Here is a 23,168-nt window from a genome sequence, read left to right as displayed (position 1 = left end):
AGGTACGTGGTTACCTCGAAACTGAGAGAGCGGCGGGGGATCCCCGTTGGCTCCAGAGCCCTGTTGGCTCTGTCCTCAGCCGCGCAGACCGAGGGCAGAGCTGAGCGGAGCATTTGCGGGGCATTACCCGGGCACCCCGGCCACCCCAGACCCCCGCGGCCGCTGAGGGCACGGGCCACGCCCCGTGAGGGCGGGGTGGCTGGGAGGCGGTGCCCACAAATGGCCGGCGCCGAGCGGGGCCGCGGCTGGGGCCGGGGCTGTGGCTGGGGGCGGGCATGGGCGGCGCCGGTTCTGTGATGCGGCTCGGCGTCGCCGCGCTGCCGGGGGATCGCTCCTTCCGCTGCCTCCCCGCTCGGGGCAAGCGTTGGGAGCTGCCGCCGCCGCCGCGGGCCGGGGCCATGTTGGGCGGCGGGGCCAGGGCGTCCAAGCCGTCCTTCGTGTCGTACATCAGCCCGGAGGTGCGGGGCCGGGCGGGCGGGCCGGGCAGCTCGGTCACCCCGGCTGGGAGCTCGGGGCGCGGGGCGGGCGGAGCGGGGCCGGGGCGCCAGGGTTAGGGCTGGGGCTGCCGCCGGGCACTGCGGGGCTCAGCCTGCCTGGGCTGCCCCGAGGGTGAGCGGCGTGGAGGAGAGCTTAAAAAATAGAGCTGGGTGGTCAGCGGAGTTGTTTCTGTAAGCCGCGTCCAGGTGTGGGGCTGCGGCTGCTCGGCCCGTAAGGTCGGACTTTCCGAACCTGTTGTTCTTATTGTCCCTGAACAGCATCACTTCACGTTCTGCTCGGTGAGCTCCTTGCTCTCAGTTCCGCCAATGGAAAGCGCTGGATGTCCTTCCTTAACAGCTCCGTGTTGAATTCTTGGGAGTGTGTATATTTCTGTGTGTATCTTTGGTATTGTTCTGCCTGTTGTCCGTTCACTTATTTGTCGAAACTTATGTTGACAGTTTGATCAAAGTTACCTTAGGCTCAGTTTACTGAGGTCATCTTGTTGTTAGCGCATGGTATTAGGTCAGTATTGTTTTTCTGTATTCCAGCATTCTTATTCCTGGTAAACAGCTGTTTTCTAGGAAAAACATTTGATGGCTATTAGCCATAAGTGTTGGGATTTTTCCACTCATAGCTCTTTGTAATCTGTGTCAACCTGATTCTTCTTAATTGTTAATTCTCTTGAGAACTTCTTAAGGAAAAGATTTTTGCCAATCTTGTTAGTTAGTGCAGAGTCTGTCACTGATAGGACCTTGGTGAATCTGGTGGTTTTATTTTGCATTTGATCTGAAAGAACATTCAGAGTTGTTATGGCCAAATTCAGCTGTGGTATTTAAAACTTATGTCCTTAGCTGGTGATAGCAAATCCAGTTTTTACATGTTTTTCACACCCTGTGTCTTGTAGTTTCATCAGTTTACTTTGAAAGTTTTATCTCGTTCTTGTATTTCCAAGTGCAAGCAGATGGAAATGATAGGTACAAGTGTTTCTGGAGTCAGCAAATACATCCCTGACGAGGTCACTTTTTCACCTTTGGAAAGTACCTCATACAAATATACCGGGAACTGGATTTTGTGAAGGAAACAACTTTATTTGTTAGGCTTACTGGAGGACATTTCACCATTTAAATAAGTGTGGTGTATGACTAAAGCTTGCTAGAAAAAACGGGTGGTTGAAAAGAGCACAAGTAAATATATACATAGTGCAGCAAGATGGCAAACAGTAAAGAATACTTTAATTTGATTTTAAGTGCAGTGATGTAATGCTTCTAATATGATCCTGATGGCTGCAGGAAGAGTAACTAAAGTGTGTAACACTGGAAGGTGAGGCTCTTGATGAAATACCCTGATTCAGTAGACATTGGTGTCATTAACTCTTTACATGTTCTTGCTGCTTTTACATGTTACACTTAAATTTAAGAATTTAACTTACTCTTGCAGCAGGAGGTTTGTGTTATAGATGTGACTTCTGCCATAGGATGGATGTCCCTTTTGTTCCTTCAAAGACACAGTGAAACTGAGGTCTGATGTGATTAGCAAGTAAAGCAAGTCTGACTCTGCTGTTGACAGCTGTTGACTGCCTTAATGGTTACACAAGAAACTGAAGACTTTAGTGGCTTTTATGAGGATTAAAAATAAAATTTTAGGTATGTGATGAAACCTGTGAGGCTATTTTGGTGTCTAGAAAAAGCCTGTTTATTAAATATCCTAAAGGAAGCAGAAATGAGCATCTCTCACAGTGCTGTGTGAGAAAAAACCAACTTTGTGAACTCAGGTTTCCTGTGCAAGTTAACTTCCATGTAGTTGAGTTTTAAAAGGAACTAATTCCTTTTGGGAAAGTGGAAATTCTGATTCCTTGTGTCTGGAGCATAGTTGGGTTAACTGGGAGCTTTCATCAAGGCATTTTAACTTCCAGGTGCTCAGGGAAGAAGTACTGGCCACAGGTGTGATGCTTCCTCTGGCAGCCCATGTCAGAAGGTGGGAAACAGCAGTTTGAGATTTCAGCTGTGTAGGATTGGAGTTAATGGTGGACTTCTCCATGCATTTGCAGAGCCTTGCCTTGAATCTTTTTGCACTTCCAGCCTGAGGCAAGATTTCCAGTCAGCCACTATGCAGTTCAGAGCAGTAGAGTCCTGTTAGCTGTAGCCTTCCCTTGCGTGCAGCCTCCAGCTTCTGTGGTCTCATCCAGGTTTGCTTGGGAAGCTGTTTCAAGGCCTTAAACTGCTGCTTCCAGGTTAGGGGAGCCCTGCAATAGGGAAATTAACAGGTAGAGCTGAGTTTTGGTTTAGTGCCACCTTGTTTTCATCCCATTTTCAGACACCTGAGGGACACAGTAGGCAATATTCTGAAAAATAAAATGAAGTCAGCTTTAAGTTGCTGTGTGTGCTGATTTGAATATGAAATTAATCAGGAACTCTATTCCTGTTAATATATGACCAGATGGAAGCAAGGAGTGAAAAGAAAATGCTGGTTTTTTAAAGAAACAGAAGTAATTTTTGCTGTGAAACCCCAAAATGTGTGGAAAAACAGTGTTTTTAACATCTGACTAAATATAACCTAGTTAGGCTCTGCTGTATGGAACTGCAAATCAATCAGTGGTCTGTTGAGAGTGAGACCATAGGATGTTGATATTAATGACACACTTCCCCTCAGGACAGTCTTGGCTACCCTGCAGGAAGTGGGGTGAATACTAGGGTATAAAGTCAATGTTTTGGCATTTCAGATCACAGGCTTAGAATATGTGTCTGTGGAGACAGTGAAACAAGGACCAGTGAATTACTTCATGATTTGTAATTCTTTCAGACTTTGAAAACTGAAGTTATTTACAAGTCAAACAAGCTAGATTGTATTTTCCAATAAAACTTCAATTGCATAAAAAATTAGATTTCAAATTTCATTTCAAGCTCCAAGTTGGTATTTTTTCCATGCATTCTTTAAAGCTAAATCTTTCATATTCATTCTTATGGGATGTTTTTTCCTGTGTTAGCCTTTAAGCTATGGAAGAGGTTCTTCTGCTTCATGCTGCTTGTCTCTGAAATCTGGGCTACATCACAAAATGCTGAGGGTAACTTCCATGCCTCATGTGCTTTGTCTCTCAGATTCTGCACTGTTCTTAGCTCATAAGCACTGTGAATACTTCTTGCTTGTAAATCCCAGTACGGTATTGTGATCAGTCTTAAAAACATACGTCCCTCCTTCAAAATTGGGGTGGTGGAGTTGAAGGGGGAAATAAGGAATTGAGTTGGTGGACAGCTGGGCTGACATGGGGGAAACCAGGTGTTGATGTCAGAGGAGATGGACAGGACAATGTAAGGAAAGAGGAAAGGACAAGAGATGAAACAGCTGGGGAAAACACATACTATGATCTAATAGACTTCTGGATGAGGCAGCTGTGAAAGGAAGGAAAACAAGCAGTTAGAGGTTATTCTCAGCAATGTTATTCAAGTGTAGTAAGCATGTGCTGTGGGTTGTATGGCATACAACATGGGTTTAGGCTTGTTTGACCAACAAAGAGTTCTTCAGAAAGTACCAGGTATGTAATGTGGTTTGTTTCTGGATGCAAAGTAGATACTCAGCATTTGCATGGGTGTTTCCTCTTTTGCATGGAATTCGAGTGGAGCTGTTCCACCAAAGTTTATTTTACTCAGGAGCACTGTATTCACTTGTTGGATTGCCACAACTGATATGCAGGTCTTTTGGTACACAGTTTGACTTTCACAACTGATAACTTTCTTAAGTATATATTTATCTTTATCTCACCCATCTTTTTAGTGAAGCAAACACAAAAAAACCAGAGGCACGTAGCAAACCTCACCAAGATGTAGGTCTTCCCTGCGCAGAACTTACTTGTGGAAAACTATATAAAAGCATCAAAGTGTTCAGTGTTCTTGCAGCACTATTTGCTGTCAGCTTTGAAACCTGTCAGCTTTTTCAGACAGTACCCTTGATAGCCTGGAAGTGATCACTTGTTCCTTCATTACTTGAATCTTTCAGACATATTTTCTCAGCATATTTAGTAAGTCTTGTTTTTAATTTGTGGAATTACCTGTAGTGCAAATGTCCAGCTGTGGGTCAGTGGAAGCATTCCTGTGGGGTGAGATAGGTTCAGAGTTTAGTTTGAAGCAGCAGGCTGTGTGCATGGTGTCTCTGCTGGGGCTGATGGGCAACATCCAGTATCAGTAGGTACATATATGTGTATCTGTATGTCAGTGATGATGAAAAAAACCCCAAAGAGATTCTCTTATCAATATCTGGATTCTGGCATGCAGGGCATGTTTTTCTCTCTTTACTTATTTCCACTACACAATTGTTTACCTTCCTGTGGAGTGAGAGGAATTGCTTTCAGTTGTGGTGACACTGTAGGACAAAAAGCAGAAGTAATTTGGGATTCCTTTCCTGCTCCAACCATAAGGACCCTGTTACGTTATATTAACTCGACCTTCTTGCCCTAAACTCTTGCCTCACTTGTGCTGTCAGCACTTGGGGAAGACTTGTCTCCCCAGACAGGCTTGAGGAAAATACTTTAACCCCTTTAAATACACTTTTTCAGAGGAGAGTTGACTATAGTCCCTGGGTATTGCAAACTGCGCAGTTGTTCCTTATATTTGGGTAAAAAACAAGAAGAGAACTTTCCTTAAGGAAAGAAGGTTTTTTTTGTTTTCTGTTAGCAAGAAGGGGGATGTATTATGAATTAATTTGGTGTGACATGTCAGCTTGAAGTTTTGGCATAATTTGGTACTCTCTACTGTTAAAATTGATAATTAAAGGGCATTGCCATATTTCCTATCACAGTCTGAGAACCTGGAATAAGGAATATAACACAAGGTGAGAAGCATCTGTTAGAAAGAAGTGTCTAAAGCCTTTAGAGGCTGAGGTTCTTGTATCAGAAATGTCAGAAACAAAGTTAATTTTCCTCATTTGCATGGTGTCCTGTGGGTGACTGCTTTTAAGTGTGGCTGGTAGTAGGGCTTCCCATTTGTATCTTAAGCAAGAAGTGACAAAATGCTTCTTGGGGCATTCAGAACAGGGGAGCTACAGATGAAAGGCTCTTTCTAGAGGTTTGCATGGCTTTCAGTGGTCACATAAGGAAAGTACTTGCATGCTTAGCTCAACAAATGGTCAGAGGGTAAAGATTTCTGATGTCCAGATGTGTTCAGTAGCTTGCAGAAATGGGCAGGCCTACTTCTGCTGCTTCCCTTTCTTTGGTTATGTGCTCATCTGACCTGTTGATGAGCCAGTTCTGCTAACAATAGGCACTAACAATAAAACCAAATGTAGGACAAGTACATACTTCCCAGCTGATTTTACCAATCAAATTACCTCACCCTGTTGTCAGACAAACCCAGGGATAAAGGACTGCGTGGGTGACTGTGAACGAGTGTCTGATTAAAGGGGCGTTGAACATAATGAATTGAAATGGGCTCTTCAGTTAGTGGTAAGATCTGTGTTGCCCCAAAACTTGTATCCGTTATAAAAATAAAACTGAAACAGAGTGGAGATGGCAGCTGAATTTACATGTGTGTTCCTACACAACTTGAACTGACTCATGGTGAGTTAATTTTTCTTGCAGATCTTTACCTTCTCACTTAAAAGAGCAAATACAAAATGTGACAGTAGTAAAATCTAATGTATTTTCATACCCTCCCTAGGAAAATGAGTGCAGCAGCATGGATTCTTCAGCAGCACTCATGGCTTGAAGTCTAGCTATCTCTTATCTAAATGTATCAAAACCAACTTTAATATGTTTATTGATTTACTGTGGGAATGTAAGTGTTGAATTTCAAGTATAACTCTTCTGGAGACTTAACTCTTGGTGTCTGTTGAATATTATAGGAATTCTGCCTATTATAAGCCCTTCAGCGTCTGTAGGCTTTTTTCAAGAAAGTGAAACTGGATTTTACAAGGTGATTTCAGTGTTGTGGTCTCTGATCTGCTGTGATGCAATTTGATTAAACTTCGAACTCCATTCAGAAGATAATCAATTTTAACCTGCAACCAAAAACTTGTAACCACTTATTCAAGATTATTTGCTGTTGAAACCCGTTATAAAAGCTTCATTACATTTTAACAAATGGGTGTGAGCTCAAAGAACTTCTTTGGGGTCAGATTTTTTTTTTCTTCAGTTCTTCCAACACTAGCATAAGGTGGTACTCATGGCAGTAAGTATGAACCGTGTGTGTGCAGAACAGTAGTTATTACATTCTTTCTGGCACCTCCCAAAGTCGGAGGTGCTGGAAAAAGCACCTGGCTGGTATAACTGTTACGGTTCTGTGGGCGTGATTGTTGGCATGCAGTTTTCTGAGCACTGTTGCATGTAGTTGGACACAAAGAGTGATTGTACAAGGCAGAGCTATTAAAGGCATTTGTAAACCCAAAATTTAGTTTAAAGCTACCATTGGTGAAGAGACCATGCTGGGGGAAGAAAAGGTGTATATATTCCTCCTCTGAATGCAGAAGTATTCAGCCTAAGTCATAGTAGCATTTTAGCTAACTTTTTACCTGACAAACCTGAGCTTTGAATATTACTTCTACAGCATCCACACTTAGACAACAAAGGCAGCAAACTGGGATTTGTTTTCTCTATTAGCTGTCAGCTGTAGTTATGGATTTCTTTCTTCACACCACTACTACTTTCATTTTGTAACCTTCTTCTCTTTATGGCCTATCTTGAACATCTCTGCTGTTCTCATGACGTGGTTTCCTGGTGGTTTTGCTGTGCAGCCTTCAAACTTAGTTCTAGGTCTTCTGAGTATGGAGTGCAAGTGTTTATATGAATGGCAGAGGCTGTTTATTTTTGTACTCTCAGGGGCTTTTGTTTCTCTGTATTTAATCCAGCAAAATTATTATTGCTTATATCTTCTTTTGATTCTTTTCCTTGAATTGGAGTAGCTGACTGGATGCTGGTGACAAACTAAAATTAGCTTGCTTACTGCTGTGCCCCTGGGGGTTTTCCAGTTAACTAATGGTTTTCCAGAAAGACTCCAATGCATGCAAAGCAATTTGGGCTTGGAGGAGGAAGTTCTGAACAGGCTGAGCAGGAAGGGTGTAGCATCTCCTCTAGTTTAATAGTCTTTTGGCTGGAGATTTTAGCCCAACTGTCAGTGCCTAAAGGCTAAAATAAGTGAGACAGAGAAATTAATATGTTTGTTTTGTGCAATTTGGGTCCAAACTGAAGAATCTCCTGTCATCAGGTTTTACCTCTTTGCTCTGAGATCCTGAAATACCTTTCCATATAGTCATGTCAGTGCTGTTTAGGTAACTTTTGTACTTTGGTTGAAATGTATGTAAAAATCAGAAACAGGGAGTCATGGATGAAACTTGAAAAACTGAAGGGTACATTAGAAACAGTAGCAAGTCGTACATGGAACAGCTTATGATTGAGCTGGGAGATGGTGCTGTAATACTAAGTTTATGCTTATCCATTTAGGTGTGCTGAGAGAACTTAAAAAATATTGGTAATGTTTTATTTCTGTCTGTTGCACAAATAGTGCATTTTTTGTGTGTTCACAAATGCCTGTAACTGACACTGTGGATGTCAAAACAATTACTTAGCAAATAGACTTCTGACATTAAGTGGGAAGATCAAATTGCAGACATAAACTCCTTTCATTTAGGAGGCTTTTTCCCTTAATTTTTATTTGCCAGGATGTGAGGAATTAAAGTGGGAAGGTGTAGTTCTTTACAGCATGTGTTGAAGGTATGATCTTTGCAAAGTAATAATTACTCTTTCTTTCTTTAGGAAATACACATAAAGGAACCCATAGAAAAGGAAGTAAATCCTCACTTACTGCCAGGTAACTGTTGTATATTACTAGTTTTAAGTAATAAAAATTAGTGATTAATGAATAATACTTAAATATTTCCATGTCTGCAGCAAACACTTCAGTGTGACATCAGTGTCACAAGTAGTAAATACAGGATTTGGTTTAAAAACACATGCAGGTTGAAATATTTTTAACATCTCTATCTGCATGCGATGTCAAAAACTCTATAAAAACAAATTTTTTACTGAGGTCAGTATCCTCAGGTAAGCTGCATGTGGAGAGCTGTTAATACTTGAGTTTGCCCTGTTTCTTAGAAGTTAAAGTTGGGTGGGTTTTGTTTGTTTGGAACTGAAGACAAGAACTAGAGGAAATTTACCTTCTAGTGGCTTTGTCTCTGCTGTGAGTTACTTGGGCCTTCCAATGTTTCTTGTACTGTTAATATTTTCTTTTGTAATTTACAATTACTTCTCGTTTAAAAATATTTTCTAAGATAAGGAAAGACCAAATACATGTAAAAGTTTACAATAAATTAGTGTTCTTCTGTTGGGTTTCCTACGCTTTTTAGGAAAGACCAAGGGTCTGTCTGATCACATCTATTAAAACTTTACTTTTTAAATTTGAAGTTCAATTCCTGTGAATTCTAGTAAGACAACTTAATTGACTACTATTTATGCAAACCTGTATTTGAGACTTCCAAAATAGCCTTGGGACCTGTAAAATAGTCAAAGCTATGAAAAAATAACTACATTGAACTTGAAATAACAAATTCAAATGTTTCAGCATTCCTAAAGTTTAACAGTAAGGAAGATTGGAATAATTTTCTACTTGTTTATTGACTATATAAACTGCTCTTGCTGGGTTTTGGTTTTTTTTCAATTACACACTCGAATGATTGCTATTTTTCTGCTGTTTGGAATAGGCCATGACACAGGTACCTGTGGCTACAGAACTCCCAAACATCTGCAGTTCAGGCCTTCTGGAATAACATTAGTAACCTGGGAGATTAAGATTACCACTAAGATTACAGCTGATTCCAGGAGCTGCCTCTTAGTGGGTTTGTGTAACAGTGATGAACTATCTTTAGGCATAGAGTTCTGAGAAACTGCCAGGAAGTTATTGCTGTGATTGAGATAACAATTGAAATAATTCAATTGTAAATGTCAGTTAATGTTGCAAGTCAGTGTTTCTTCTCCACAGGTGAACTGCTGCTCTGTGAAGCCAGCACAGTGTGCAAGTATGTGCAAGAAGATGGGTCACATCGTGGTACTTATGGGAAACTTGTCTGCACAAACTTTAAGATTTCTTTCCTTGATGATGATTCTGCTTCAGATGATAATGTAAGAAAAGAAGTCTTCTAATTATGACTAAACAGGCTCTGCATAAATCTTTCCCTTATATAAAGATGCTGAATGAGCATAAATGTGTAAAATTTGCTAATGGGTGCAGAATAACTTGAATTAGTCTGCATCTGCTTGATCCTTTCTCAATCTCTAATGACTATTTTAAGCAGCAGCAGTGCAAGCATTTATGTGGACACTTGGATTAGACATAAACTTCACCAACTCACAAAATATAAAGAGTTACGAACTAAGTTAAAAGAACCCATTGTTTTGAAAACTAATCAACAGTTTGTTTAAAGGTGATTTCTGACTGTTTGTCTTGGTAGCATTTGTGGAAGTGTGAATGTTTCTGATGGTGGAAAACATCTGCCTGATTTGACTTTGGGCTACATCTGCAGAATCATTTCAGGCTGTACAAGACTGAGTAAGCTAATACTCAGCGGAAGTGCTCTGAAAATTTATGTAGCTCAGTGAAACTCTGAATTATTTCATTCAAAGTCCAATGTGTGCTGAAAAGATTTTAAAACCTAGTGCTGTTGAGCTTGCAAACACTGAGAAAGCTAAAAAGTCCCTAAATCTTAAAAATTATTTCAATCTTTTTACCTTTGGTTTAGGTGCTCAAATTGAGCTGTCAGAGGAGAATGGTAATGCCACAGTGCCATCATGCTTTTGATGAGCTTAAGCATTGAAATAGTTTAGTCCATTTAGGTGCATTAGAAGTGAAAAGGGAGTCCAGTGGCTCCCACGTTCAAGGTGATCTTAACAGTTAAAGACAATGAGAATAATATGATTTGACTACATATTGATTGTAGTCAGAAGTTTATTGGGGTTAAATTTCACGAAGTTTAAATATTAAACTAAGGCTTCTGCAGCCAAGTACAGGCTATTGGACCTTCTGGAATTAATTAAGACAAAGCTGCAGAATCTTTTGACGTAAATCTCAAGTGATCTGGGGAAAGTTGGTAATAACCATGCTAATTTCTGTTCCTGGCTTTAAACCTTGGGTTTATAACATGCCAAGTCAACTATATTTCTTTTAACAAAAGTTCAGGATTAGTTACCTGCTTCAGAGTACCACAGACCTGGAAGTAACTTGAATAAGGTTTACTCTCTTCACAGTAAAATATAATTTGCTGATGTAGTGTACATCAGCTCTTTGGTAACAATATTGAAACTAATAGTGTTTAATTGTGTCATTGCTAAAAATGCCAATTTTAACTGTACTAGTGGAAAGGTAGAAGTGAAGGGAACTCCAAATCACTTCAAGTTTGGTTACACAGTAGATTAGGTAGTTGGGTTGTGTGTGTGTCTTCAATTTACCCAGTCATAAATCTGATTTTAATGTTAGTGTGTTCTTGGGATACTTGTTCTTTTAAGAGGCTTTGTGTTTCCTGCCAGGTTCCCATAGCAAGGAAACTTGTCATAAAAGGGCTTGGATCACATGAAGCTACTGTATTTCCTGTTTACTGCAGTGATTCTCGTTTGAAAAGTGACTCTCAGTAGAAATGTATGCTTTGAAGCTATTTGAAAAGTAAAAACTGTATGTACATTTCAAGCATGGCTGAGACTTAAATAAAGCTATATTGTGTGTATAACTTGCATTTTAATAACTGTTCTTCAGTGTCCTGCCTTACACAGCTTCTAGGAATAAGGAGTAATGCTGATAGTAAAACAGTGCATGGAAAGCCTTTACTTGGCAGAAGGTGGTACTGTAGTGTGATGTTTCTATTTTTTCCTTCATGTTTTTAGGAGCCACAATTTAAGAATAAGATTGTAGGAGAAAATGACATAACTCTGCAGTGCGTAGATCAAATATATGGAGGTAAGTCAGCTTTTTACCCCTGGGGGACTTGGAGTGCTGGTGCTCCTTGTACAAATACATCCTTTTTAGAAAACCAATACATTATTAAAAAGCAGCTGCAGTTATCTTTAATAATGAAATGACAGATAAGACTGGGTTCTGATAAATTTCTTATCCCTCAAGCTTGTCAAATAAATTTTAATTTATTTGATTAATTGTCCACTGGAACAGACAAAATGATTCCTTCAAAATGCAGTTGTTCAAAGAAGAGGGTGTACTGTGAAAAGTCCCTAAATTTGGAAGACAATGATCTTCCAATGTATCAGCTGTTTCTATAAATATGGATATATTCATTTCATTTGAGCAATAGCAGTACAGGTACCAAATTCTCAAACAATTCCTTTTGTTTGTCTAAGGGAGCTTTGCTTTATGAGATGCATGATATCTTCACCATATTAAAGGGGATACAAAAGGAGGTTTTAAGTGCCAGCTAAATCAAGCACTTTGCATGGGAGCTTAGAGATGTGCCAGTATTGCTAAAAAAGATAAATGACAATGGGATGGATCATTTTATGTATGGGAAGGCTTTATTGAGAATCCTGTTCCTGGACTAATTATGAGTATTCAGTGTGTTTATAAATGTTGGTGTAGATTTCTGAAAGAGTGAACTGAGGCAGACCAGTGATGGTTGTGAGACACTTTAGTTTTATGTCCAGTGGCCGAGCTGGCAGCTCTTGAAGTTGTGAAATGGTACATCCTCAAAGAGAAATGAGCAGAGGTTTGCCTTGGGGACTTCCTGGTGGTTAAAAAAAAATTAAGGAACTTAGAATGATCTCAGATGTCTGGGGACTTCCCCTTGGGTAAAACTACTTAATTGTTCTTTATGTGTCTTGAAATTTTAAACTTGGTGTGCAATCAGTATGTGAATAAATACAGCCACTGACTAGCTGGTTTGCTGCAAATTTGCCATTTACCTTGTATGAAGTAATTTGATGGGTTTTAAAAGAAAAGGTTGTGGCTTGTCAGCCTGTGTTCAACGATGCTTGTTTTGTCTTGAGAAAACTTGGGCTTGAATTAGTTTCTTGAGAATTCTGGAAAGTCAGTCGGGGACAACTTTATCAACATTAAAAGTCCCTTTTTGATGTTAACTTTTCTTTTTCATTTTGCAGTTTTTGATGAGAAAAAGAAACTTCTAACAGGACAGCTAAGAAAATACCCAGAGACGTTAATTATCTACTGTAAAGACCTTAGAGTATTTAATTTCTGCCTGAGATACACAAAAGAAGAGGAAGTGAAAAGAGTATGTATAGTAACTTAATTTGCTTTTCTATCTTTGGCTTGGTGCTGGGTGTTGTGAGGATGAGGGAAGGATGAAATTCACCCTGAAACTTGGAAGTGTTTTCTGATAATTTCCAGCTAAGACAGAAAGTAAAAGATTGATTTTTATTAAACATTTCATTGTGCATAGCAGTTAAAAGACAGGTGCAGTGGCTCTTTAAAGAAAACTGGAACTTGGGAGTGCTACAGGAACTTAGCTCCAACTTGGACAAGCTGTGAAGCTGTTCTGTTTGTGACATATAATTTCATTTTATTTTAGACTTCAGTATAGTGTTACTTCCCTGATAACTTTGGGTTTTTTGAGAAATTAGTCTCTACTCCAAACTAAGAGTCAACTAACTTTATTTAGGTAAAGTTAGTTTAGTTTATTTAGTTAACTAACTAGCTTATTTAAATAAAGTTAGTTAACTAACTTTATTTAAGTGAGAGTAATTCTGGAGGTTAAACATATGTAATGTTACTTAGATGATGTAGGTACAGTGTCTTGCAGAAAACATAGAAACTTTCTGAAAAGTCAGGTTTCAGCTGTTGAGGATAGAACCCATTACTTTTGTTTAAAACCTAGATGCAGGGGTTGGTAAAAAAAAATAAAACAACTTTTTTTTTCCTACACTGACAGTCTTGGTGTGTGTTTGGGTGTTAATTTTTGGTCCTTTTTTAGATCGTCAGTGGTATAGTTCATCATAGCCAGACTCCTAAGCTGCTTAAACGTTTGTTTCTCTTCTCTTATGCATCAGCTGCTCCAAACAACACAGGTAAATGGTTTTTTTGATCTGTTTGTTGCACAGTTAGTTTGTTAAGCAGTCTGGGAGGCCTACAGTTGAGTTTGTGCTCAACTTACGGCTCTGTCCTGCTGGCAGGTAGCTTCAAAAGATTAATTTTTTTTTGTTGTTGTACATTGTTAAACATGTTGCTAAAAAACTCTAAATTGTCTCCTTTTGGTTTTAGTGTCCTTCAGGAAGTTGCACAGAAAAAGTAGCACAAAAAAAGTAGCACACTTTTGCACAAGCAAAAGTAGCATCCCTAGATTGAAAACTTATTGTGATTAAAATGTGCAAATGCTTTTCACATGGTTCATCTAGAAAATACTTTGCTTGCTTTATCAGTGTGGTTTTTCTGTATAACTGCTGTGAACTAGACTTCCTGCTCTTAATTCTGAACTTACTGCATTTGCAGTGGCATCCTATGAGAAAGTACTTCCCCTTTTGCTCTTATTTGCAACCAATATGCTTCTTCCAGGCAATTGCAAGAAAAGCATAGGTTTGACTTCCCTTTATATCTGACTTATTACATAATCTTCCCACTTGATCAAACTTGGCTGAATAGTACATTAGGCTGCAAAATTCAGGATAAAAACTTGTCAGTGTACTTTCTGGCATTCTGTAATTCAGACTTTAGTGGAAATAATAGTGGTGTTTCGAATTAGGAACCTGACCCTTAATGCACCAGCAACACCAATTCCCTTCACAGAGGAAGGTTTTGATGTGTGCAAGGTATTAGTCAAACACCAAAATATGTCAAGGAATTTCAGGATCATTGAGGTTAGAAGAAGCCTCTGGAGATTATCTAGTCATGTTCTTGTCCATATGCCCCTCTTCAGAGTAGGGTTAACTGCACCAAGCTGAGTCATGTCCAGTTGGGTTTTGAGTTTCTCCAAGTATTGAGACTCCACAGCCTTTCTGGAGAGTCAGTTTCATTGTTTGACTCTCCTTGTAGTGGAAAACATTACTGTAATGTGTATTTGGGATTTGCTGTAGTTCAGCTTGTGCATAACTGCCTCTCGTCGAGTCCCTGAGTCTGGATCCATCTTCTGTACTCTCCTCCCCTGTTCCACCCCCAGTGTTTATATACACAGGGAGATTGGCCCCTCCTGAGCCCTCTTCTCCAAGTGACCCCAGCTCTGTCTCTCCTCATATCAGGTGTTTTGAGCCCTTTAATGATCACGGAGGGCCTTCACTGGACCTGGTCCAGGAGCCTTCAAACAGGAGCCCAGCACTGGGCACAGTCCTCCAGCTGAGAGCAGTGGTGGCTTCATTCAGCTGGTACACGGTGGCTTTGCTAAATGCAGCCCAGGAGCACACTGCCTGTGTGCTGCAAGGAAGGCACATTGCTGGCTCAGGTAGTTCCTGCAGGCCTCACCTGAAACCGGTGTTCTGTTTCAGCTACAAACAATGGAAAAGACTGCAGGCATTTCCAGGTAGAGACAGAGCCTGGGAGAAGCCTACTCTTTAAAGCAACACCAAAGTGCTGTCCCATAATTCTTTCCTATTTTAATAGCTGTGTTCAGTAGTAAGTGGCTCAGTGTCATTCTTCATAAAATTAGTACAGGATAAGACAAATAGACTGTAGAAATTGTTGTTTATGCCTTTCACAGTCTGATACCTCTAAAATCCTGTTTCCAAAAGCTCATCAATAATGTTCTCTTCTGAGCTGTAAATTTTTCATCTACCTTATCATCTTACAGTGAAAAGTTTCAAGTTACCATTGTGTCTTCCATGGAAATTATAGCTCTCTTTGCTATTTCAGGTTTAGCTGATATTGTAGAATGTTAGTCAATTAGGATGTGTGCTTAAAACAATTGACATTACTCCATAAATTATATGGTTATTATACAAGATTTGAAGCTGAATCAAGCTGCTGTCTTAACTGTTTCTGAGGTGGCTAAGTGGAATTACAGGGAAGAGTCCAAATTGAAAGTATTGAGACTGAATTGCTGTAATTAATTTTCTGCTCTTACTGAGTGCCTGAGATGTTCTATTCAGTGCAAAGCTATTCATGAGGAAAAAAATGAACCTTAAATGAAATGCAGTAGCTGAAATTTTGTAGAAAGGTTTTTGGTATGATTGTTAATTTTGGTATGATTGTTAATATAGTGATGCCAGTCAGCTGCATTACTATAAAATGATATTTGCTGCATTTTAGGCTGGGTGTGAGGACAGCCCCAGATGTGTGGAAGTTCTGTAACAAATTAATCATTTCTGCAGGAGAAACTGTTCCTGAAGTTATTAGTAACAGCTGTATCTGATATTGCTGTTGTTGACGATCAGACTGAGGCAGTGTGGTGTACAAAGACATTTTGTCTTTGACTCGAGATTTTTGGTACGCAAGAGGTTCTGCTTGCTTACCTTAACTAACACGTTTACTTAGGATTGTTTTTGTGTTAGAATTCCTGACAGTCTGCAAAGTTAATTTTATTGATGTCTGACAGATGGGAGGAACCAAACTGTGATGTTTGAAACCTTGGAGGACTGGCGTGATGAGCTGGAGCGGACCAAAGGGAATGTGAAATACAAAGCAGTGACAACCAACGAAGGCTACAGAGTCTCTGAAAAGTAAGATTGCCCTGGTTAATAGTGAGCTTTGGATGTGTGAAAATCAGTGCTACTCTTGATGCTGGGGATTATACAGGTTTTTGGGAGTCTTTTTAGAATATGATTTCCATTTTTATTTAGGGAATAATTTTGTTTGTAATCTCAGGAGGTGATCCTGCACAACCTCTGATTCAAGCAGGGTTAACTTCAACTATTCAGTACCTTGGTTAAATCAAGCTTTGAGTATATCTAGAAGTGGAGAATAGAAAATACTTATGTCTGGGACCTACACTTCTGTCATACTCGTTAGGATGACACTTTCTCAGTGCTGTACTTTTACTGTGGTAAAATTTCAAGTCACAGGCACTGGAGATTTTTCACTGCTTTTGTTGGGAGCAGGCTGGATGGGGAAAAAGTAACTGGTTTGAAGTAAATCCGCAGAATGTGCTGGTGGAAGTTAAGTTGTGTTGCCTTTAGGAGAACATTAGCAAAGTTTAGCTGAGCTTGGCTGCCAGTTTAGCAGAGTATCATTTAGTGGTGAGCTCTTTAGGATGTATACAAGGCATTGTATACTTCTACTGTTGTTTCGTAGTCAAATCTTGAAAGAGTTCACAGACCTTGGAAACTAGTATTTTTCAGAGTCTTAACTATTTATTCTAGAACTCTGTCTTGGGAGACCCAAATTGAGTTAAGTACTTACAAGCCAACTTACATTCCTTCTCTGAACTGTGAACATAAACAGCATTGGTTGATGCTGGAAATCCTTGATAAAGTAAATTACATTCTTGAATTAGGATGTGAACTGCTTAACAGGTATGGAAACAGAGCTAGTTATTTAATACTGTGGGGGTATCTTTTGAAACAGCAAAGCATGAGAGAGCCAAGGTAGTCTTAGAAATCAGTCTTAGAGGTTACAATTAATAACACCTTTGTGAAGGCAGGGGAGTGTTGCAATGAAAATAGTTCAGACCTCAAGGCTGGGAGAAAAGCCTTATTCAAGCTGAAAATAAAGGCACAGCTTTGAGGACAATAGAATTATCTAGTAGGAAAGATTATTGTAGCAAGGTGAATATATAGTTAGAATTTGAGTTAGAGCACTTACTGTCATTAAAAGGAACTTTGAGATTATTCTTTGTTCAGTTTTTGAGACCAAGAAACTCTTTTTTGTTGTCTTAGGCTGCCTTTGTATTTTGTTGTTCCCATATGCATTTCTGAAGAGAATATCTTGAAGTATGAAGGCAGAGGCATTCCTGTAAGTATATGTGTATGGCTGAGGGTAAGACTCTCACTGAGATGGCATAATTTCAATTAACATTTCAGATGTTACTGCATATTGTTTTCAGAACTTTTTTTTAACAGTTTACATGTATATCTGGTTATCTACAGAAGGGAAACAGATGTTGGAAGGAGAAGTGCTTGATACTGTATTTCACTGAACAGTGTAATATGTAGCAAAACATATTTAATATTTACATAACAGCAAAATACGTATTTACTGTTCGCAGTTCCCATTTATTAATGTCTTATAGCCTACATATATTACTAGCCTGTCTGTCCATCAGCCTGTTTTTCATGAGACTGTGCTGAGTGGCATCTGGCTGGGGCAATATGTAGGCCTTGAAATGCTGTTTGGATATTGAGGTGAAGATGGTGCATGTAAGGTGTAGCTGAACACCTCCAGTTACCTGGCTTGGGTTCTGGTAAGGGCTGTGGCTGTGATGATGCAGCATTTTTACAAAGTCAGGTAACCCAGCTGAAAAACTAGTTCTGCAAGTCTAACAGAAAATGAAGTTAAATACACTGGGTTTGCAGCCTGTAGCAAGCTGGGTTTGGCTTCCTGCCTTTTAGTTCAAGAACCAGTAAGACAGAGAAGATGGAAACAAGGATCAAAGCAATCTCACTTGTGAGGTCTTACCTTAGTGTAAGCTTGTCCATTAAATTTGCCAAGGAAAACCATGTTCGTTTTGTGCTCTTCAGTTAATTAGTCCATGGAGGAGATGGTACTGTACTGTCCTACCTAAAAGTCAAAGTAGTGTGGCAGACTTTTTCTCAGAGAGTCAGAGACCTATTACACTGGCTCTTACACAGAAACAGAAATATTTGGGATTTTTTATTCCATCTTGTGTTCACAGAGCTGTAGAATAGTTTGGACCTATAAACAGGATCTCATCTAATCCCCCTCTGGAATGACCCGAAGCATCTTCTCCTACATCAGGTTTTGTAGAGCCCTCTCAAACCTGGCCTTGAATGTTTCTGGGCTTCTACCACCTTTGTGGACATCCTGTTCCATCCAGTGTTCCAGCACCCTCCTTGTAAAAACTTTCTTCCATATGTGTAGTTCTAAATCTACCCTCTTTTTGTTTCAAATCATTACCCCTTGTCCTATCGCAGCAAGACCTACTAAAAAGTCTTTCCCCATCTGTCTTGTAAGTCCCCTTTAAGTAAAGAAATGCCATAAAAAGATCCCCCCAAAGCTTTCTCCAGGCTGAGCAACTCCAGCTCTTCAGTGTATCCTCACACGAGAGGTGCTGCAGCCCTGTGACCATTTTCTTGTCTCTGCTCTGTGCTGGCTGCAGCAGGTGCCTGTGGTTCCTGTGCTGGGAGCCCAGGGCTGGATGCAGTGCTCCAGGTGGGTCTCAGCAGAGCAGAGCAGAGGGGCAGAATCCCCTCCCTGCCCTACTGCCCACGGGGCTCTGGGTGCAGCCCAGGACACGTTTGGCTCTCTGGGCTGGGAGTGCCATGGCTGGGCCATGTGCAGCCTCTCACCCACAGCACCCCAAGCCCTTCTGGGCACGGCTGCTCTGGGGCTGCTCCTGCCCAGCCTGTGCTGCTACCAGGGGCTGTCCCAGCCCAGGGGCAGCACCAGCACTTGGCCGTGTTAAACTCATGATGCTCCCATGAGCCTGCTTCTTGAGCTTGTCAGGGTCCCTCTGGATGGCATCCTGTCAAACCACCTCAGCTTGGTGTTGTATGGAAATTTGAGAGTGCATTTAATCTCACTGACTGTGTCATTGATAAAGGTATTAAATGGTCCTGGCCCTAGTACAGACCCCGGAGGGACACCACTTGTCACTGATTTCCATCTGGACATTGGGTAGTTGACCACTACTCTCTGGATGGGACCATTCAACCAGTTCCTCATCCCTGAACAGTCCATGCATCAAACCTCTCTCTCCCCAGGTTTGAGAGAAGGGTGTTGTGTGTGACCATGTAAAAGGCCTTACATATGTGCAGATAGATGATAACATCTGTAGCTGTCCACTGTTCAGAGGCCTTGTAGAACTCTTCTAATTATTTCCAAAATGTTTCTGTGAGGGTAGTGTCAAGATAACTGGGCCATATTGAATTGGTTATAGAAGGTAATGGAAGGACAGTGTAGTAATTTTTTCCACTCTTGATGATTGTGAGGTTTCTGTATCCTTCTGAGGTGCACCTCTTGGTCACTGTAAATTGGTAGCAGAGCTTCTACTTCCTGATTTCATTTCATTCATTCCTGATGAAAAGGATTCTTACTCCCTGTTTCAATGCAAGTTTACAGATCATCTTGAGAGCTTCAAGGAATAAGAAGTATTCATGAGGAAATCAGGTCTAAAGGGAAGTACGAAGCTTTGAGGACTTGTTTTGCCACAAGAAATACCTGTGACCATGCAATCTGATTTAGCTGTGGAGTGTTTAATACATTATTTCATATGCCTTGATTACTCTTTATGCATAGTTCATATGGAAAATTATCAGTGCATTTATTGTGAGTTATCTCAAGGCTGAGCTAATAGAAAAATCCAATAGTGGAGAAACTGATGGATAATATATATGTAAGTTACTTACAAGTTCTATCTTGCTGTGGCATATATTCCAACATAGTATTGCCACAGACTTTTTCATCAATTTTTTTTTTACCTGTGAGGGAAGTTGTGAAAGTAATGTTTTGGCATAATCTGTCATTTTATATTTCCCTGTGCCTGTGTAAACTCTAACTTAAAACTTGCAAGTGGTAACATAGTGTACTCAGGCATGCAATTTTGGTGCAGGTGTAGGAGTTTGCTTCTGTGATGGTGTTATTAAATACACTAAAAATTCGATGAAACAAAAGCACAGAGAAATTTTGAAATCACTCAATCACTTGAGCAAATACCTTGTATAGGAGAATTTACTTATTATTCTCATCTGATAAATGTCTTTCTGCAGATTTGGTGTTGGTCTTGCCATAACGGTGCTGCTCTTCTCAAAATGTCTTCGTTTCCCAAAGAACAGGATGACAGCACTTCACAAATGCAAAAAGCCTTCTTGGATGGGTCAGTAATAGCTATTCTGTCCACAACACTTTGCTTGGTATGGACCTTGCTTCTCTTTTTTCCTATATGCTATATCTTTTAAGCTTTCACACAGCAGGAAACAAGTTCTGTATCTGAAAGTAGTTTGCTGTAGTGGAATCTGTTAAAGCTCTTTTCCCAATGGCATTGATCACTTGTGCAGGGTTGGAACTTCACCGAAGGGCTTTTCTGGGGAGCTGCATACACATATATTTCTGGGGAATCTGTACTACCTGTGGTGTATTTTTTAGGTAAAGCAGTAGCAGAGCTTGTAGGGTTTAATGGCTTAATTGTTTTGCAAGTAAGAGAAATGTAGACTCTGCCTGTAAACGTGCATTTACAAACTGAGTTTGTAAGACTCTGCCACCTTCTGAGAGCTATGTTCATGTTCTTAAATAACTCGAGATAAGGTGTCCTAAAATGTCTGAGGCAGCCTGAGCAATTCACCACTGCAGCTTTCAGGTGTGAAGGCAGACAGCACTTTTTCATATGGGGTAGTGAACTGACTTAGTTCAGCAGTTTTAAAAATGACAAGTCTAACTTAAGGGAAGGAGCACAGCTGTCTGTTATGGCAGTGACATTTTGCCCTTTAATTTTGGCCCTTTTTTTAACTGTTGTTTGTCTGAGACAGAACTTCTCTCTCAGCAGCCGCCTGTTAGGTCAGACTCATAGGTACAATCTGTACATTGAACATTGGCTCCTTGCTCCTCATAGATGGAGACCTGTTAATCACACAGAACGAACAGAAAACAGCTTGATTGGGCTCTAAAAACTTACTTTGTTTATAAAATTAATTATACTTGCATAGGAAAGAGTTGTGGCCCTTCCTGCAGGTTCTCTAATATTTCTACCCTGAAATGGGAAAGATTATAGGACTTAGAACTGTCTTTAATGCTATTTTGTGATATGAAAGTAAATAAAACTAGCAATAAGCTGTAACAAGGTATCCCCTGATGTTTTGATCCCTTCTCTGTGGCCACTTCAAGTTGGGGCAGTATTGCTGTTTTTCTTTGCTGTGCAGTACTGGTGTTTTAATCGCTGGAGTCTAAAATATATCTACAAATTGGCCATCAGGGTGTGTTCAAGTGCCATTACAGTAATAGTCTGAACTCAGGCACAGAGCAGATGTTTACAATTAGCAGTTTATCTTTTTAAAAAAGCTGTTCAGAGCCTGATCTTGCAGCCTAAGTTCTTTGCTGTGTCATTTAGAAAAAGTACTGTATTTGGCCAGCAATTGCTCTCCCTCACTTCCCTGATCTGATGCATCTTCCAGTAGGTCTGGTAACTCATGTTTCTGATGTGGACTCCTGTAGTTCTCACCTAAACTAGTTTTCTGTGCTATAGCTTGCAGAAAGCAAAGCACTCTGTCCTGCCTGGAAAACTGCCCACAAGACCTCACTTCTGAAATATGAGTTAAAGCAACTTTTCCCAGGTCTTGATAATAGAGAGGACAGTGTGACAGCAGATGTAGTTACTACATTGATGTTCATCTGAGCTCTGGAACCTGAATGAGAGGGAATGCTCTGGGTCCAAGCCAAAGCATCATCTGGCCCTGGTATTTTTTCCTCTCCTTCCAGGCAAAAAAATCTGTATATATATAGGGAAATGCAAGATACATTGTCTTGTTTGAACCCAAATAATTTCTTTTGCTTGTGTGTTTCATTAGAAGATCTAGCAGCTTGGCATCAGAATCTAGTTGGCAAAAGTCAAGAGAAACTCTAAGCTTCTGTTGGGAGTTTTGGGTATTTCTATCCATCTCTTCTTTTAGGATACGGCTGTAGCGGCCTCCTAGTAAAGTGATTTTGGTATGTCTAGTGAAGAAAATACTAAAGAAACAGTAGTAAAAATCAAGTAGTGCTTGTAATATTCATAACGGCGCGAATAGGCACAAGTATAATTTTATTGGTGTCATGGTTAAGAGCATCAAATAGTGTTATAAGCCTGTGGGCAAGCTTCCAATTGGTACTTAGAAATGCATGGAGGTCACTAGCTTTCCAGAGTGTCTATCTTCTGGTATTACAGCTCTTTGAGAAATCATGCCTATTAACTTTGTCTTCAGATAATAGTTGATGCATTATTTGACTTGTGAAGCAGAAAGCTTTAATCTCTTGATGGTTTGATTTAGAATCTATAAGACAATTAGCAAACCTCCCTATGAGCTCCTGAGGATGGATGACTTGTCAAGCAGCCTTCCATCTCTGCAAGATATCCAGAATGCATACACAAGATTCAAACAGCTGTTTTTGATAGGTAAGTCAGACTTTAAAGCAAAGCATAACAATGATGTGCTGTGACTCCTGAGTGTAGTAATTTTCTTGATTGGTGCCTTCATTTTGAGGGTGGTTAAAAGCAGGTTTTAAAATATGTAACTGAAGACTGTGCTTACGGCTGGGATGTGAATGAAGGTTTGTAGTTCTTTGACTTAACCACCTCTTACTAAACTGTCACAGTATCTGAAAATTACTTTTGAAGGAGTGAAGTCTTATGTGTTAGTTGGATTACACTAACTGGAATGAAGTTTGTGGGGAAGATTTTCAGTCTTCTGTGGCCAAACTTTTAGCCTTTGGGCTCTGTCAAGAGTAGACACTGATAATTATTTTTTGCCCTTGGTTTTGTTACACGCTAGTCACATCTCAAAATATATGAAGCTGCTTAAATTCTGTCCTTTAGAAAGCAATCAAATGGGAGCCATGTGAAAGTATGATCTAGGCTTTCAGACTTCTTTCTTCTGAGACTTTCCAACTATTTTGCTATCATGAAACACTTTGACCCCACCTCTTGAGATGAAAAAAGCTCCACTCAACTTCTAATATAAGGTGTTTGAGTTTCAC

General features: G+C 40.1%; 1 protein-coding gene across 1 annotated transcript in view; it reads left to right on the top strand.

Moving 5' to 3' along the window:
* The first annotated feature begins 247 nt into the window (after nucleotides 1–247).
* Nucleotides 248–23,168, top strand: part of MTMR12 (myotubularin related protein 12) — a 33,223-nt gene continuing 10,302 nt past the window's right edge. The window contains exons 1-10 of the mRNA XM_005488781.4: nucleotides 248–458; nucleotides 8,213–8,267; nucleotides 9,435–9,574; nucleotides 11,327–11,399; nucleotides 12,548–12,678; nucleotides 13,378–13,471; nucleotides 15,925–16,048; nucleotides 17,204–17,279; nucleotides 20,213–20,319; nucleotides 22,463–22,587. Of these exons, the coding sequence (XP_005488838.2) occupies nucleotides 276–458; nucleotides 8,213–8,267; nucleotides 9,435–9,574; nucleotides 11,327–11,399; nucleotides 12,548–12,678; nucleotides 13,378–13,471; nucleotides 15,925–16,048; nucleotides 17,204–17,279; nucleotides 20,213–20,319; nucleotides 22,463–22,587 (1,108 nt within the window). The 5' untranslated portion in view covers nucleotides 248–275. The remainder of the gene's footprint in view (nucleotides 459–8,212; nucleotides 8,268–9,434; nucleotides 9,575–11,326; nucleotides 11,400–12,547; nucleotides 12,679–13,377; nucleotides 13,472–15,924; nucleotides 16,049–17,203; nucleotides 17,280–20,212; nucleotides 20,320–22,462; nucleotides 22,588–23,168) is intronic.

This window comes from Zonotrichia albicollis, chromosome Z, assembly GCF_047830755.1.
Source record: "Zonotrichia albicollis isolate bZonAlb1 chromosome Z, bZonAlb1.hap1, whole genome shotgun sequence".
Taxonomy (NCBI): Eukaryota; Metazoa; Chordata; class Aves; order Passeriformes; family Passerellidae; genus Zonotrichia; species Zonotrichia albicollis.
The sequence above is the reverse complement of the archived record's forward strand: the minus strand, read 5'-3'. Positions and strand labels throughout refer to the sequence as shown.